The sequence below is a fragment of the Tachypleus tridentatus genome, chromosome 6 (assembly GCF_004210375.1).
Source record: "Tachypleus tridentatus isolate NWPU-2018 chromosome 6, ASM421037v1, whole genome shotgun sequence".
NCBI classification, from domain to species: domain Eukaryota; kingdom Metazoa; phylum Arthropoda; class Merostomata; order Xiphosura; family Limulidae; genus Tachypleus; species Tachypleus tridentatus.
Genome location: NC_134830.1, coordinates 77,117,207 through 77,136,094, shown reverse-complemented (window position 1 = coordinate 77,136,094; position 18,888 = coordinate 77,117,207). Strand labels below are relative to the sequence as shown.

Here is an 18,888-nt window from a genome sequence, read left to right as displayed (position 1 = left end):
TAATATGCAATATCTAGCATGAAGAATGACACTGTATTTGAGAGCTCTGTCCAATGCAAGTTCTGGCTGATATATTGTCAGAAGAGAACTCAACAAACATTCTATCAATTTGTTATAGTGTTTTAGGAAGCACAATAGAGTTTATAAAATTGTGTTAGTTACGCATAAGCTTCTTATCCTCAAAGAAAGTTCATTAAAACCATAAACTCTCTATAACACCTTTCTTAGAACATCAGCTTCAGCTAATTCTATCTGAATAGTGACTTAACTGGTACTGCAATGACCCTTGGTTTTATTAGGGTAATAATTTCTCTGGCCAGCATGGTAATAACAGAAACTTTTTGCCATCTTACAAGCCACGTAGAAACAGCTGTCTCTTAGGCAACGTTTTTGCAAACATATGTATAAATATCTCTCATTATCAACGCTATATTTATTTATTTAGTTATTAACAAGTCTTAGCCTTTGGATCATCATACCGTGTTTTGGAAAGTTCCTTTATTAACAGATCTTCCAAATATAAATTTAACAAATCTTAGCAGAGCTGCAGCCAGAACTGCGGCAGTGAAATCTCTGTCACTAATTTCTAACGATGAGAAAAAAAGAAAGAGATTGTTCAATCTAGTTCCATTCTTTTCCATCCAATGGTCGATTATGTGTTTTTACCTTCAGCAGAATCTCATTAAATAGCTCTGTGGTTTAGCACATTGATTAGTTTGTCGTTTCCAAACTAAAAAAACAAAAAAAACGTAATATAATGGATTTCATTATTCACTCCTTAGAAAGTAGTTCTACATTATTACATTTTCATTTCATATCCTTGTCTCCAGACTGAGTGAAACAACTACGACACGCAAATAAATAAATCATTATAGTTAGCATACTGACCAAAAGAAAAAATGCCCCTTCATCCGTTCAAAAATACGAATCTGGACTTGTGACGTTAAATATATGGTTTCAATACCTGTAGTTGGCACAGTACAAATAATTCATTGTGTATCTTTGTACTTAACAATAGGCAAACAAAATAAAACTATAGTATAAAATATTCGTACTAAATGTTTGGTATTACACAACCATCCTGATTAAAAGAGAAATGAAGGTGCCAAAGAAAATAAAATTAACTAATAATCGTCTTCCTAGATGTGAATAATTTTCTCTTATTATTGTCTTCTATGAATTCGTATTTTCTAACGTTGAGTTCAACTTATTTTATGACCTCTAAAGGTATTTTCACATTCTATAAATTCAGCTTTACTTAAAAGTAGGCCTGGCATGGCCAAGCGTGTTAAGGCTTGCGACTCGTAATCTGAGGGTCGCGGGTTCGCATCCCCATCACGCCAAACATGCTCGCCCCTTTCAGCCGTGGGGGCTTTATAATGTAACGGTCAATCCCACTATTCGTTGGTAAAAGAGTAGCCCAAGAGTTGGCGGTGGGTGGTGATGACTAGCTGCCTTCCCTCTAGTGTCACACTGCTAAATTAGGGACGGCTAGCACAGATAGCCCTCGAATAGCTTTGTGCGAAAATAACAAAACATTACTTAAAAGCTCCAGTTTTTCCTTTTGTATTCCTTTTTTCTATTCTTTGAAACATTTTAAAACTCTAAACTTTAAATTGCTTTCTCAAATTACATAAGTATTTCACTACATGTGTGTTACTGATCAACCAATACTTATGATTTTATTATAGTAGAAGTCACTATATCTGAAAGTAATATCTATTTTTGACTTAAAAAATGGAAAATAGACAACATTCTTCGGTGGCATATGTTATTATGCTAAGGCCATACAACTAGAGATCACATTTGAGGCAATCCTGAAGTTGTAAAATCGTATATATATTACACTCCCGTGACAAGTATTCGCTCCATTACCTTTTACTTGAGAGACCTCGCTGTATAATGTATTCCACGCAAACATACAGTTTAGCCAGAACAGCCCTGCTGATCTTATGATAAAAACAGCTTCTGTAATATTAATACATTTCATCATTCCCTATCTACGCTCTTTGTAAAATGTAGTCCAAAGTTTACGTGGATGTATGTAGGAAAGTTTAGAAAGTTTTAAATAAAAATTTCTATTCTACAATTGACAAGGAATTTTATCATCCATATGTTACTTTTTTTATTTAAATTTAGAATAGCGAAAGCTTCGTTATTCTTTATTGAGCCATAAAACTATAAAACTAACTTAACACGTCGTAGGCTAATTGCTCTACAAATTTTCAAAGTGTTTGAGTAAATATTAAGTTTGATTTATTCCATTTTTGTATCTGACTACAATTTTGTATGAGAAAGAGGAACTCTAATAAAATGGTGGCTATTTCGCTGACCATGAAATACAAGCTATATTTTCTTGCGATTTTGCAGATCGTGTAAAAAAATCTTATGTTCTGATTTCGGTTTTTGTTATTTAAAAAAATTAACAAAAGTTATTGATTAATGTTTGTTTATAGTTGAGTACAAAGCTACAGAAGGGAACATCTATACTTTGTCCAGCACGGGTATCGAAACATTTTTATACCGTTATTAGTCCGCATTGGGTTGGGCATCTATCAAAGGTCCGCTAAGTTTTCTATCAAAATATGTAGTAGTTTTTCAATTCCTTTTTACTTGACCATTTCGATAAAAATGTATGTTTCATCATGATAATAACGCAATCGATAAATAAATAAAACATTTTAGTTGACTATTAACTTTCCGATGTTTACCTTATACACGTAAAGGTTGTGCGGAACATTATATAATATTTTCTAAGTATAACGAAGAAATCATCAAAATACGATGGTCGTTTTTTTAATCATATAATATTACTTTTCCACATAGTGGAGGATAAATCAACTAATGATTTGCAGGTCCGCATTTCTTGTAGACATTCAGCTCTCAAGTACTTTGTTACAGTTGACGCAGACAACTAAAATAAATGAAACGACACGGTATCAAATCGTATCTGCCTATTTATATTCAGGTAATACCTAATGATGTTTTCTCTTTAGTATTTCACATCGATAAGCCTTTGAAACAATACAATAAATTATTAACAGAATTAAGAAGCTATTTGCTTATATTTTACGGAAATTATTGCTGTTTGAATTAAGCACAAACTACACAATGGGCTACCTGTGCTCTGCTCACCACTGGTATCGAAACCCGGTTTTTAGCATTGTAGGTCCGCAGACATACCGCTGTGCTTCAGAAATATACTTCTCTTCAAATGTTACACCATTTTTACACTAATTTACCTAAAATATCCTTTGCCATTAAACTAAAAAAACACCTTTTTACGCGGTCTTATTTCCATAACTACTACGGTATCACAATATTAAAAGTACATTTTGAACATACTGCGCATAATCACATAACAAACATGTTAACATTGGTATCAGTACAAAACTGAGTTCTTATGAAATCACTATCATGACTTTATCCAGCGTATCCCTTCTATTATTTTATTTCTATTGTGGTCCAGCAGAATCCCTGCGAGAGATAACATTGTCAGAACTTAAGTTTCTACTGATGTCTAGTGTTTCCGAATCCTTATCAAAGCCATTCCACTCGACTGATCTCGTTTTTATGACGTATAGTTTGAAATCCTGCCAGGCGTCTAGAAAACCTACTGTTTAATCGACCCAGAGACGATTTTACTTTTAATACAGGCTGAAATAAAATGAAAATATGTACAAGCTAGCAGTTTTCTTTTTTATATTAAAGTAGCATTATTTCGTTCACTTCTTTGTCTACTAGTGTGCTTTGTCATGCAGTTTTGTGTTTATTGTCGCTACTAAATAGTTCTTTATTTATTAACACCAGGTATATAGTTCCATACAATGTATTGCTTCAATTTTATCGTGACGTAATATTTATTTGTGTTATTGGTTTCATTGTAACTTGCCTGTTATAGCTGAAGAATGTTTTGTTTTGTTTTTCATTTCATTGGGTCATAAATTTTAAAATGGAGATGAAAAATTGACATCAATACCTCTATCAGTGTGAATTTGTTTTAAAAATGTATTGTTTAGGGAAAAAACTCGGATGGCTCTGCGGAAAACGTGTTGTCTTATAAAGTTAAAACTCAAAGTCTGATCCAGGCAGATAACACAGCATGGTTATCTCAGTGTAAACATTTGCGCTTGGAACAAAATTATCAAAATAGGAACATTTAACAACACTGTAAAAGTATTAGAGCATTTCACTTTCAAGTTCCTAATTCTACTAAATATTAATTTCAAATTTTAAAGCGCATTCAGTTGTTCACCTTTAAGGGTCATTTTATCAAAGACACGAATATTGTTAAATATTTCGTGTTTATATAGATACGTCATAGTTTCTTAACATGATATCTATGGCCCATCGTATTCGAAGAATGAAAAAATTCATATTCGTTAATTCACTTGTAGTGATATATAAAGAAAATAGTTATAACAAAAAGTGGAATTTTACTAAGATATACTATGTAAAGGTGTATTTTTTTTAAATCGCAGTTCTATGGTAAAATTTAAAATGAATTAATAAGTAAAAGGAGTGAGAACCAACACGTTTCATTTTTTCGAGCTCACAATTCTTTCTGAACCTTAATGGCCTCATCTAAATTATTTAAGTATTCTATAGATAAAAAAAATAAAGATACGCATTTCTTTCTGTTCAAATTGTTAAAATAAACTGTCTATAAAAACTATATTTTCATTTTATAAATATTTAAATATTTTATTATTTGCTTCAGAATCATTTTATTCCTACTTGATTAAACAGAAAACTCTGTTTAAAGGGAATTGTAGTATAGGCCCGGCATGGCCAGGTAGTTAAGGCATTCGAATCGTAATCTGCTGCTTGCGGGTTCGAATTCCAGTCACACCAAACATGCTTGCTCTTTCAGCCGTAAGAGCGTTATAATGTGCGGTCAATCTCACTACAGTTTGTAAAAGAGTAGTCCAAAATTAGCGGTAGGTGGTGATGACTATATCACCATGACTACACCTTCCCTCTAGTCTTACACTGCTAAATTAAGAACGGCTAGTGCAGATAGCCATTGTATAGCTCTGCGCGAAGTTCAAACAAGTAGTATATTTTAATTAGTTGAACCAGTTTAAGTAGAATAATGCAGTTTTATTTAGACATCCGATATATATATTCTCTAACAGAATAATATAAGATCAACATACAAGGCTGTTCTTAATTATTCACTAAATACAAATAAAGAATGTGTACGAAAGGATTGATATTCTTTGTTAAAGGAGTAAAAAATTACCCCTTCATTATATTTAATTAAGCAAAATATATGGCGATTTTCAATGCACGAATGAAAATAGGCATCGCATTTTAATGCTTGTAATAATTATTAAAATGTCAATGTCTTCTTCAGAATGTTGCAAAACAATTTTTGATTCTGGAGAATTCTGAATTATACAAACTGCAAATGTAAATTTTGAGATATTTATCAGTATTGATAACATTTTCAATACATTCAACGTTTCAGCGTTTGAAAAGCACGAACTCAACAACCTCATGTGTTTAAACTTTAATTCATTTTTCAGTTCAGCACGACATGGCCAGGTGGTTAGGAGCGCTTGACTCATAACCTGAGGGTCGCGGGTTCGAATCTCCGTTACACCAAACGTGCTCACCCTTTTAGTCATAGAGGCGTTATAATGTGTCGGCCTATCCTACTATTAGTTTGTAAAAGAGTAGCTTAAGAGCTTGGGCTAAATAGCAATGTTTAACTGACTTCCCTCGAGTCGTACACTGCTATATTAGGGATGGCTAGCGCAAGTAGCTTTCGTGTAGTTTTGCGCAAAATTCAAAAACGAAGAAACAAATGTTTTTTCAGAACGAAATGAAAAAAATCATATATTCTAAGAGCCACATTTTAAATAGCATGTACAAAATAGTATCAAATATGTACACTTTGCTAAAAAAAGTTTCAAATCATCTTGAAGAAATGGTAACAATAATAAATATGTGGTTGATAGCGTAAAATACATCGATGAATTTTATTATTAAACAGAACAAACTAAAACAGGTCATTTGTTTTTATTGGTTGCTAGTTTGCTTACCTTCTTTCATGTAAATATCTCGTTCAACAAATCTTTAATAAATCTTGTCAAAGAATAAACTTACTTGATACTGTGCTGGATTCTCTGCTACTCATTTTAAGTACGGCAATACTCAACAGTCTGCGAACTTATGACGCTAGAAACCAGATTTCGATACCTGTGGTGGACAGAACACAGATAGCCCTTTGTGTAACTTTGTGCTAAACTACAAATAAAGAAATGTCACAATGCTTAGTAATGGTTTTTTATTTTGTTTTTCATTTCAAACTCTGGGATGATAGCTATTGTTAAAATAATTTTCTCTGGAGTTATGACATTCCTGGAACAGAAAGTGGTAAATTGCCTGTAGGTAGTAACTGACTCTGTGGTATTGACATTCTCAAAATTTCGAAGCTTTTTTGCTCATCATCAAATATCAATTAGTACAAAATTTTCGGTATGACTAAAAGAGGTTGTTTGTTTATAAATTCCTCAGTATTGATGAAAAGCTTACCAATATTGATTTAGTTATATAGTCTTTCAAAAAACTACAGACTTTGATTCATATTGTCTTTTTAAGATACAAATTGATAAATCAAACAAACTTAGCCATTTTTTTGTTTCCCCTAATCTTTAAATGAAAATCATTGATAACATTTCCCTGACATATTTATTATATGTATTGTTTATTAAACATTTATCGGTATTCCAGCTAATAATTTATATAGCTATCAGACATTATATCGGGTAACTTAAATATTTGTACTGGAAAGTAGCTGAAGTAATTGTCGATAATGTAACTGGAAAACCACCATTTGCTGAATAACTTACTGCAAACTTTAAAGTTCGAGAATAAATGAAATAAAAAGCATGTCACCCTAAAATAAAACGATTAGGCTTATAAGTATTTGGAAAGAACTAGAATTAAAAACTACTCAATTGAAAGAATGTTCTAACTAGTATATAAACATATAGTTTCAATAAAGAATACTCCAGTACTTATTTTAACCTCTCAAAACAAGAAAGTAAAAAAAGGAAGCAACTAACCGATTTTAATTTAAATAATTAGCGTATAAAAACAGAACAGGTAAATCAAAATATGATCATACTACATACTACATACTACATTATGTAATAAAACTTAATAGTTTCAAACAGCATAAGTTGTTAGAAATTAAGTAAGTGTTCAGTACCAAATATCAAACACATGTTGCCCGAATTTTAAAACTATTTAACTGGAGAGCTGGTTTAAAAAATTGATATTTTTTTCATTTTAAATGCAGTGCTGTTTTTTTTTTTTTGAATTTCGCGCATACCTACACAAGTGCTATCTGCGCTAGCCGTCCCTAATTTAGCAGTGTAAGACCAGAGGAAAGGCAGCTAGTCATCACCACCCACCGCCAACTCTTGGACTATTATTTTACCAACGAATAGTGGGATTGACCGCACACATTATAACGCCCCTACGGGTGAAAGGGCGAGCATGTTTGGTTGGACCGAGATTCAAACCCGCGACCCGCGGATTACGAGTCGAACGCCTTAACACGCTTGGCCATTCCGGGCCAAGCACGGTGCTACGCAATGGTTTATTTGTGCTGTGCCTACCCACGAATATGGATCCTTAAATTTTATATGGCATTATAGGATTAAAAAAAGCAGTATAAGACTTTAAACTTCCTAATCAATCACTGTTGTTCTCAAAAAGTGTAAATAGTTAGCTCAATATAGTAAATGTATTCATAAGTAGTTATACCAGCATCAGTGAATAGAACACTTGTAGCTTTCAATGTGTACTATTTTGGGTTTCACATCCTTATCTGCTTCTAGTTTTTGTTTTATTTCATTCGGACATATGAAGCTAGTTAACAAGTACCTCTACTATAATGACACACTTTTACTATTTAATTTGTACACTATTTAATTTTGGCTAGTTTGATAAAAAAATATCTTCATAGTACATTTATATATGTGTGTGTGTATTATTTAATTGTTAGTATATCTATATATATATTTATTAATATATTTCTCACATTACTTAATTTTTTTTCGTTTAAAATTTATCAACGTCCTCTGGTGAAGCTTGAATTATTCCCCTGTACATTTCCTTTTCATTGTCCTCTATTTTTTGTTGTTATTGTTTTGAATGTATAATCTAGATGCGTTTAGTTGTATTATTGATATCTGTAAGAAATAAATAAAATATCATTTCATTATACTGTTTGTACCATTGGAATTTTTGTCGTTCCATATGTTATATGTTTAAATTCTGTTGGAGTGTCTATTGCACCGTCTAGTTGATAATTCGCTATTGTTTTCTCCACTGCCTCACTCACGTTATTGTGTTTTACTTCTTATTTTTCGTTGTTTTTCTAACATATGGTTGCTGAAAGGCCAAGCTAAATTTTGATACTGTATAATTTTGATTAAATAAGATAAATCTACTCCTTGTTTTTTCCCTCTTGTGGTGAAAACTGGATTAAACAATAACATTCACTTTCCTTTGCGTTAATAGGAAGCAACAGAAAAGCTCAGCAGGACAATCTCCAAGGTCCGATCTTTACTATCGAGCCCGACTACCTTGTAGAATTTTCAAATAATAGCAGAACGTTAATTAAATGCTCTGCTTCCGGAAACCCAAGGCCCAAAATACAGTGGGCCACGCGAGAGGGTCGGCAGATTGATACAGTCACCGGAATCAGATACGTTAAATCGGACGGAACATTAGTCTTTTCGCCTTTCAAATCCGAGGACTATAGACAGGATATCCACGCTGCAGTTTACACATGTATAGCTTCGAATAAAGTAGGCTCCATAAGAAGCAGAGATGTACATGTTCGTGGAGGTGAGTTGAATTTTCATGTTAAACTTTCTTTTCGTAAATGTTGTATATTTAGTTAATGCCATCTTTCACAATGATAGCAATATCAGACGCTAAAGTTTTGCATTTCAAAATTCAGATATTGTTTCAAATTACATTTAAATTTTTATTATTTTTATTTGAATTAATGTGTTAAGGAATAACTTGCAAGGAGTCACGTCTAACTATTGAGAAAAATGAAAATATCATACATACTTTTTGTTATAAAAGAATCTTAGATCATGACAAAATTTCAATGTTTTAAGTAATATAACGAGCTAGTACTAATTTACATATTATATACAGATTGTTCCTGTAGATATTTACAAAAATCTACTTCTCTTCTAAACCTAAACTAAGCAGAAATTCGTGAATTTCCACAACAACTGATCGCCAATAATTAGATCACACTTCAAGAACACAGAAAACTTCTGTGTTTTTATTTCCAGCCACGAGTTTCTAGCTCGAATAACACAAAAAGGCACACGAAACTTAACAATAATTGTATTTTCTTCCATGGATATGACGAAGAAAAGCTGTTTAATTTACATATTAGATAAATCAACAGTACATATGGCAGTATAAACAATACATACGGAAGTATAAATGTAAGATTGTGTTTTATTTAGCAGTTGAAAAAGTTTTATTTTTCACTACATAAGAAAGCTTAAATATATTTACAATTTTCTTCAGTAGATAGCTTAAGCACGGTAATATTCATTAGTAAGGGTCGAAAAGGATTACAAGTAATTCACGCGCCAAATAAACACCCAGTCGAATTCCTAAGCGAAAGACCAACTATTCTAAGTATTGATTAAGATATATTAATATTATGCTCATGTATAAAAATAATACACTATAAGCTCGTTAACATTTCCATATAACAAAACAATCAAAAAATCTCTAAAACAGCTATTTTTTTCGTCTACTACCTATCCATCTGATCGCATCAAAGGGGATAGCACCTAGAGGGCTTGGACTGTCACTATGCGTTTCCTCCAGCTTACTTGCCCGGTCTGTTGGTATCCGCTTTTTACATTGCGATAAAAGTTCATATGTATATAGAAACACAGGTGGAATATAAATGGTAAACATATCATGCACGTACTTAAGTATATTTTCAATAAAACGGATGGCTCGACATATTGGTAGATAGACAAGCGACGTTTCTAAAAGTATATACTTTATACAGGTATAACATAAAAAGCAAGAAATAAGTATTAAAAATTATGAATTTTAAACTGAAGAAGGAAACTACTATAAAAAGTAACAAAACGAGAATTTAAACCACGATCATACATTTATAAAATTTAATTCCTACTCTTACCTGAAGGTCAAAATTTTATAAATTGGTGATTGTGGTTTTAATTCTTGTAAATGTTATAGCTATCAGGGATATGAATATACCAAAAGTCATAGATACCGTGTCCATTCCATGGACATATAAAACTGAACAAATAAGAAGAAAAAAATATAATTCGTACAATTACTATAAGAATTTGGTAGTTTGTTTGTTTTTGAATTTCGCACAAAGCTACTCGAGTGCTATCTGTGCTAGCCGTCCCTAATTTAGCAGTGTAAGACTAGAGGGAAGGCAGCTAGTCATCACCACCCACCGCCAATTCTTGGGCTACTCTTTTACCAACGAATAGTGGGATTGACCGTACATTATAACGCCCCTACGGCTGAAAGGGCGAGCATGTTTGGCGCGGTGTGGATGCGAACCCGCGACCCTCAGATTACGAGTCGCACGCCTTAACACGCTTGGCCATGCCGGGCCTATTATAGGAAGTATTTAAAACAAAATATACGCTGCAGTAAAAACCACACAAGTAAATAAAGTGATAGTAGTTGGACAGATTTTAAAACGATATTTGTTCCTCACTTTGATTGGCATTATGATCAGTTTAGCTAAATGAAGTAGTTTAAATTTGCCAACAAAAGAGGAACTTCTTTTTATAGCATTTTTTTATATTTTTCTAGTAATTAGAAAAATAGCCAACGATCCTTACTTTCCATTGAAACTTTAATTTTTTTTCCCTAATTATTTACGATGTAATTCTAGTGTTCTTTAGCAAGTAAGACAATTAAAGTGTTATCCAAATTTTATCTCAATAGATAACAAAGCTGATGTATAGTTTCTGTTTTCTCCAATAGACATTAAAGATATATAGTCTTCTTTAACAGGTAAGACAGTAAAATTTTGATTTCAGTTTGTTTACGTGAATAATACAACCAAAGTATAGTTTCAGTTATTATCAGTAAGTAAAAAAACCTGAACTACTGTTTCAATTTCGGTGGATAAGAAAGCAGAAGCACAGTTTCAGTTTTTTTTTCATTAGATATGGAAACTGGAGTATAATTTCAGTAGATAAGAAAGCTGTAATTCAGCTTCAGTTTTTTTTAAGCAAGTAAGAAAGCTCATATAGTTTAAGTTATTTTTTGAGAAGATATTAAAGATATAAATCTAGTTTTCTTCAACAGTTAAGACAGTGGAAGCGTGATTTCACTTTTTGTTTCAGCAGATACAAAATCTGAAATATAATTTTAATTTTATCCAGCAGATATAACAGATGTAATTTTTCGTGTTCTTCATTAATCAAAACAATGAAAGTGTAGTTTTACTTTGTTTGTGTTTCACTCTTATTGAAAAGTTAATATGATTTCAGTTTCTTTAAGTTTGTAAGACAACGAAAATATAGTTCCCGTTTTTTATCCAGTTCATATGACAGTAGAAATGTAGAGTCAGTTTCTGTTTCAGTGGTTATTACAAAATAAGCATGCTTTCGGTTTTTTTTAGTAAATACGAAATAAAAAATATGTTTCCAGTTTTCTCCATTAGATGTATAGAAAAACTGTAGATTTATATTTCATCTATAGAATGCAGAGGAACTAAACTTTCATCCTTCTTCATTAAGTAGAACATATTTTACTTTTCTAGATAGATATTTTAGCAGAATTAAAGATTCAAATTTATCTGGTGAATAAACAGGAGATGTATAGTTTCACTTTAATAAATATGACTGTCTCACTAGGTTCTAACGTAACAGTATATTTTCAGTTTTTGTCAGTGATAATGCAGCAGATATAATAGCTCAACTTTTATTTTGTAGATATCACAGATGGAGATATAGATTCGGTCATGTTTACTAAGTAATACAGTTGAAATGCTACGGTCTCAGTTTTTCATTTGATATTGTTAAGAAAGTTTAGTTTCAGATCTCTTTGTTGTATAACATAGCAGAATTATTGACTCAGTTTTCATCAGTTAATCACGAAGTTTTAAGTTTTTAGTGAATAAAACACCTGAAGTATAAATTCCAAGGTCTTTAATACGAATACGTCTGAATCTTTACTGACAGTTATAATAAAACAACAATTTTTATTCAGTTTTTGGCAGATATTACTGCAGAAAATTGTTTTAGTTTTATTAACTTGATACAGTAGAGGGTTTACTCTCTGAATTTTATTTATTAGCTATCGTGGTGTTTTAAGATGTTCTGATAACCCTTATTCTGAAAGAATAGAAACACCATTAACAAAAGTACAAAATGAAATATAATATAAGAGTAAATCTGAGTTTGTGACTTAAACTGAGTTGGAAAAAAAATATTATTTCTGTGCTTGTAGCCTAAATCTAATCTAATGAATTTACAATGATGAAAGACAGTCATACTTATAATCTATCGAGAGGTATTACAAGACGTTCTCGGTCAGAGCGAGAAAGTTGAAAAAGTACAGGAAAAAAAATGTAATGTCGTTTCTCCCGGAGTGCAAACACTATCTACGCCATCCGTGGTCATTTAATAAGTAAATATAGAGAGTAAAGATTCTCCAGGTATCTTAAAACTCTACACAACTGACCTAGATATAGGGACAACATATTGAGCTAAACTACATAGTTCAACACTGTAACCTTAAAATATTTTGTTCATACTTCTAATCCCTTACTTTATAAATGGATTTGTATAGATCACAAATACGACCATGTTAATTCTACATATCTGGGGAACTTTTTTCTTATGTGTCTGAACATCCATTAAAGATTATTTTCGAAATTAGTGAATCAAAGAAAGCCTTCAAAAAACAAAACTGATATACATCAAAACTAAAAATTTTATATCTTTACAGGTTATTTCAAGATTTCCAACATTCCATTTCTCTTACTTTAAATTTGTTTACAGTTAAACATAAAGCTACACAATGGACTGTATGTGATATAATTACCACGGATATCAAAACCTGATTTTTAACTTCATAAATCCTCAGAATTACAGCTGAGTCAATGGAAAACTTTGATTTAAGAAATACTGTATCTCAAAATCGTTTTAAAGGAATAATTTCCTTGCAGTAAAGACAATCAGAGAAATACAATAAAATTCAATAAACAATTAATTGATTTAAAAACATTATGTAAGCATTTGTGCAACAATCTCTCTTTGGTTTCTGCTATATATAGTCTATTTAATAACAAACAAGTTTATAGTTTGAACTTACCTAAATATCTGATTATTTTAATAAATCTTATATAATATATACAAGACTCCGACGAGTTTGGAAACCATAAGCACTTCAACGAATTTTTCAGAATGCGTCCGACATACTGTCAATGTAATTCAAAACAAGTTAAAAGTTTCCATTCTCTTTAAACACTTCAAACATATTGGTGTTATTATAAATCGTGTGATACTCATCGTGAATTCGTTGCTTCAGTTCTTCAGCGTCCCTCAATCTTATCATACTTTGATAGTTCTATAATCAGGGACATATCTGAAGTTAAGAAAAGCTACAAATCACCTATGATTTCACACCAATTCTAAGCATCCTATACATATATATCTATACATCTTTTCAAAATAACATATTTCCGTTAAAATTTGGCCTTGGGGGGATGTTTGAAGTTAGGTACATGGGCTATTTGTGCTCTGCCCACCACAAGTATCGAAACCTAGTTTTTAGTGGGACGAGTACGTAGGCATTCCGCTGTGCCACTGGGTGGCTTCCGCTAATGTATTGAGAGTCAATAGTTATTTCTACATTACAAATTACGATAGGTGCTTAATAATATAACGACATAGATTTTACAAAAACTAATTATTATGAATGTAATAACAACCAATTTCCATATAACACGTATATTATTCTTCAACTTTTAGAAATGTCTAAAGTTTTTGCAAAATATCTGAAAAGGTTTAAAATTAGAATATCAATATCTTTGTCTTAGATTAAACACAAAGCTACGCAATGGGCTCCCTGTTCTCTGCCCATCACGAGTATCGAAATCCAGTTTCGAGCAGTATAAGTCCGCAGAAATATGGCTGTGCCACTGGGGGAGAACATTAATCAAATACAATAGGTAGTAGCTTATAAAATTATATTACTGAATACCCCTCCCCTTACGTATTTTATCTACCGCTGTTACAACGATAAGTCTACGGGTTTACAACGCCAAAATCAGGGGTTCAATTCCACTCGATGGACTCAGCAGATAACCCGATGTGGCTTTGCTATAAGAAAACGCACACATGAACTGATGATACAGGTTGTAATGTTGGTTTATCTTTAAACGATTTTATACCTAAATTGCTGTCAATGAAATTAATTTTACAGGCAGTTTACAATTAGTAGTTAACTGAGAAAAATATAATTAAACTAATAATAAGATCCTCAAAAATGTACCTCAAAACAGAATTATCTCTCCTTTTTATGTTATTCCTAAATTGCATATGCTATAAAATTCAGATTTATGTACAATTCTGTTAAAACTACAATTAAGCAACCTGTAATTTTATTAAATAGAATACCTAACAAATTATTTTGATGAAATTAAAGAAAATGATTGTAATAAAAATAATTTCTGTATTACAAATAAGAATTATTTTACATAACTGGCAAACGTAATTCTAAAAGCTTAATTAAACAGTTAGAACTTATGTTTTTGCTACTTTGTATGATAAAACCCTTTTGGTAATATTATTTGTGTTTTGAATATTTTGGTTAATAAATTTGCTACCTGAATTCACCAGGTGAATGAGATATGTAAGCATTACTAAATTGATAAGTTTCAGTGTTTATAATATATTCTTTCACTTTAAAAACCAAGAGTATTAACATTTTATAGAAATTACAACAACAATTAATTATTCAATATGTATTGCTAATTTGAACTTTTGTTTCATGAATAATATTTTTAATTTTGATTTATTCATATTCACATATACATACATCGAGAATTTGATTAACTTAAGTAACTTGGACAAAAGTAATCACATTTATGATATATATCCCACAAAGACATAATACTTATATTTCAACATTTGAAGCCATCGGTTAGACTTGAATATTAAAATTTCTAATGGTTCTTCGGGTATAATATTTTTTATAACAGAAGAACATTTTATCTTCCATTTAGAAGCTATAATAAAAGAAAATTATTTTATACACAACGCTGACATTTTTTGTTTATATCTTTTGATTTAAAACTACACAGCAGGCTCTCTGTACTTTGTCCACCACCGGTAATATCAAGCTATTAGTTTTTAAACTAATTCTTAATAGGTTTTATAACTTTACCTTAAAAATTTTAAATTCAATTTTTTCCCCAATACAAGCATGTGTTAATCAAATTTCTTCAAAATTTTATAACTAAACCAGTTAATAGCAGTAATTTAGCTTCACTTATGCATTTTCTTCTGAGATTATTTTGAAATACTAAGCTCCTTGTTTATGCGTGTTTTTTACAGTAAAACCACACTGGGCAATCTGCTGAGTTCACCGAGGGGAATCAAACCGCTAATTTTAGCGTTGTAAATCCGTAGACCCTACCAGCGGGGTACCTTGTTCGTGTGCCAGTTCGACTTTTAAATTTAATTAATTCACATATATATATGTATGGCAGATCTGCTAACATTATAGAAGTGGAAAATGAAAGCTATTTGAATTGAAATGTTTTGAAAGTATCATTGTGTGACGTAGAAAAATGACTTTGGCTTTAAACGTTTTTAGAACATTCGATAAATAAAACGCAACCTTTCTTTTTTCCTTGAGTTTTAAAGAGTGTTGTTAAGTAACTAGCAAAATTACATATACACTGCTAGCCAAAATCGTAAGACCAATGAGCATAAAGAAAAAATATACATTTTGCGTTGTTAGACTCAAACACATATTTGAGTACAGCTTCGAAAGATAAAAATAAGAAAAGGGGAAATAAAAAACTATTTAGCATTTAATAGGGAAAATGTGAACACTATGAATTTAGCCTAAATAGTAGCTGGTCAAAAGTTTAATAAAATACCAAAAAAGAAGTCCTAAACAGGGTAGGAAATGCCCAACAAGAGGTCTCAGTGGTGAGTTGCACGGCCGTCATTGCGAATAACTGCAAATATTTGCTTTGGCATGGTCGATATAAGCGTTTGCAGAAGACTGGCTGGAATGTTACTCCAAGTGGTAAAGATGGCTTTACGAAGATCATGAACTGTTTGGAATTGACGTAAATTTCTATAGACCTCCCTTGCCATCCACCCCAATAATTTTCAATGGGGTTCAGTTCGGGCGAACAGGCTGGATGGTCCAAATGAATCAGGTTATTCGCCATGAAAAAGTCCTTTGTCCTGCGGGCATTGTGGATTGCAGCGTTGTTCTGCTGAAAGATCCAGTCATTTCCACACAAGCGAGGGTCTTCAGTCAATAAGGATGCTCTCTCCAACATGCCAAAAGTTGCTGTTTGACGCCACTGTATAACCGAAAACTCCATTGTTCCATGGAAGGAGAAAGCACCCCAGATCATGATGGAACTTCCTCCACTGTGTCGTGTAGAAAATGTCTCCGGTGGGATATCCTTATCGTGCCAGTAACGTTGGAAGCCATCTGGACCATCCAGGTTAAATTTTTTCTTATCAGAGAACAAAACCTTCGTCCACTTTTCTACGTTACATGTTTGGTGCTTCTCAGCAAAATTTAACCGAGCTGTTTCGTGGTGTGGAAGGAGGCGTGGCTTTTGTAGGCATTTGCGGTTTTTAAAGCCTTTCTCTCGTAGATGCCGTCTTATTGTTCTTGAGCTACATACTGCGTCCGTAAGGGCCTTAATCTGATATGACGGTCGTCGGCTGGTGTTTTGCCAGACAACCCGTCGAATCCTCATGCTCAACGACGGCGAAATTTTCTTGGGCCGACCACTTGAAATTCTCGTTCCGTATTCCTCAGGATCTTTTAAGAAATTTGCAACAGCAATTGTACACGTTGAGAGAGACCTTGGTTTTGCAGCTCGACAATTCTGCCACGTTCAAACTTTGTCAACTTTTTAACCTTTGCCATGTTTTTACCCAATGTGACACAGGAGGTGTCAGTGGGAGATGTTGACAACAAGTGACAAATTTCGTTACGTGTTTACCGATTAACGCTTCATTTCAGTATGGTCTTAAACTTTTGACCAGCTAGTATTTAGGCTAATTTCATAGCGTTCAGATTTTTCCTATTAAATGCTAAAAAAGTTTTTATTTTTATTTCCCCTTTTCTTATTTTCATCTTTCGAAGCTCTACTCAAATAAGTGGTTGAGTCTAACAACGCAAAATGCATATTTTTTCTCTATGTTCATTAGCCTTAAGATTTTGGCCAGCAATGTATATACCAATACTAGTTGCGCAGTTAATCTCCACAGTTGTATCTAGAACTTTAAAAAAATTTTCGTCAAAGTCCACATAAGAACGTATAATTACTTTAGAACATCGTTTGACAAAACATGTTATTATCCTCTACTCTGTTATCACAATACAATCAGTGGTAAATTCATTTATGATACCCTGTGGATTAGCACAGTTGTATCGACAGCTTCGAATAATTCTCTTTTACGTTAAAAGTCCATATAAGCTGGTTCGGTTATGTTTGAACCAAAATAACAGAGGAAGTACTCTTTTCTTCGCTGTTCCTACAATACAATTACGCTTTACAAATATTCACTATACATGCTTTATGGTAAAATGCACAAACATAGCCTATATCTTTTTTATCATATCTCTTATTTCCTTTGTCTAACTTAATATCAATAGATTTCACTTTCACTAGTTTATTAATTTGCTCTAACTTAGTCACGTATATATGTACTGCCTACCTGAGGCCTAAAACGTTTCACAAAGTAGAGACATTATCATGTAATAATAATCACTTAAAATATCAAAAAATTAGAATATTTGAGTAACATTATGTCAATCCAAAAAATTGAGCTACACAATAAATGTAGACAAATGAGTGGCGGTAGGGGTGTTTTTTTTACCTGCATTCAACACCTACGGTGTTTCACGTGATCAATTAACAGGCGGTTATTGCGGGTCAAAGTTGAAAGGTCACGGATCAAAGTAGTACGTTGTTATAACTCTAAACACGGTTCTTTATAGGAGTATTATAATAGGTGTGGAAGGAGAAAATTCAGCTGAATTTGTGTGTTATTGCAACAGCGGCGGCCATTTTCTTTTCCATTGCATTCCCCCACGGAGAGTGGTAGAATATTCTTTTAGATATATAAGTCGTTTGTGTGTCTTTTCCTCACATTTTGTGTATGTTATGCTATAGAAAACCTAATTATTTTTTCGTTTACTTTGGTGTAGTGGCCTGGCCTGGCCAAGCGTGTTAAGGCGTGCGACTGGTAATCTCAGGGTCGCGGGTTCGCATCCCTGTCGCGCCAAACATGCTCGCCCTCTCAGCCGTGGGGGCGTTATAATGTGACGGTCAATCCCACTATTCGTTCGTAAAAGAGTAGCCCAGGAGTTGGCAGTGGGTGGTGATGACTAGCTGCCTTCCCTCTAGTCTTACACTGCTAAATTAGGGACGGCTAGCACAGATAACCCTCGACTAGCTTTGTGCGAAATTCAAAAACAAACAAACAAGCTTTGGTGTAAGGGCGTGGCGCCAGCTATGAATGTAGTTTACATTAACTTAGGTCAAAGATAATAAATGCTCAATTTTTGTTTGTTTGTTTTGGAATTTCGCACAAAGCTACTCGAGGGCTA

The 18,888-nt window shown here is 32.6% G+C and overlaps 1 protein-coding gene across 2 annotated transcripts in view; it reads left to right on the top strand.

Moving 5' to 3' along the window:
* LOC143252850 (cell adhesion molecule Dscam1-like) overlaps positions 1 to 18,888 on the top strand; it is a 133,906-nt gene that overhangs the window by 19,007 nt on the left and 96,011 nt on the right. For both annotated transcript variants that reach the window (XM_076505622.1, XM_076505621.1), the window contains exon 2: positions 8,542 to 8,871. In XM_076505622.1, coding sequence (XP_076361737.1) covers positions 8,542 to 8,871 — 330 coding nt within the window. The remainder of the gene's footprint in view (positions 1 to 8,541; positions 8,872 to 18,888) is intronic.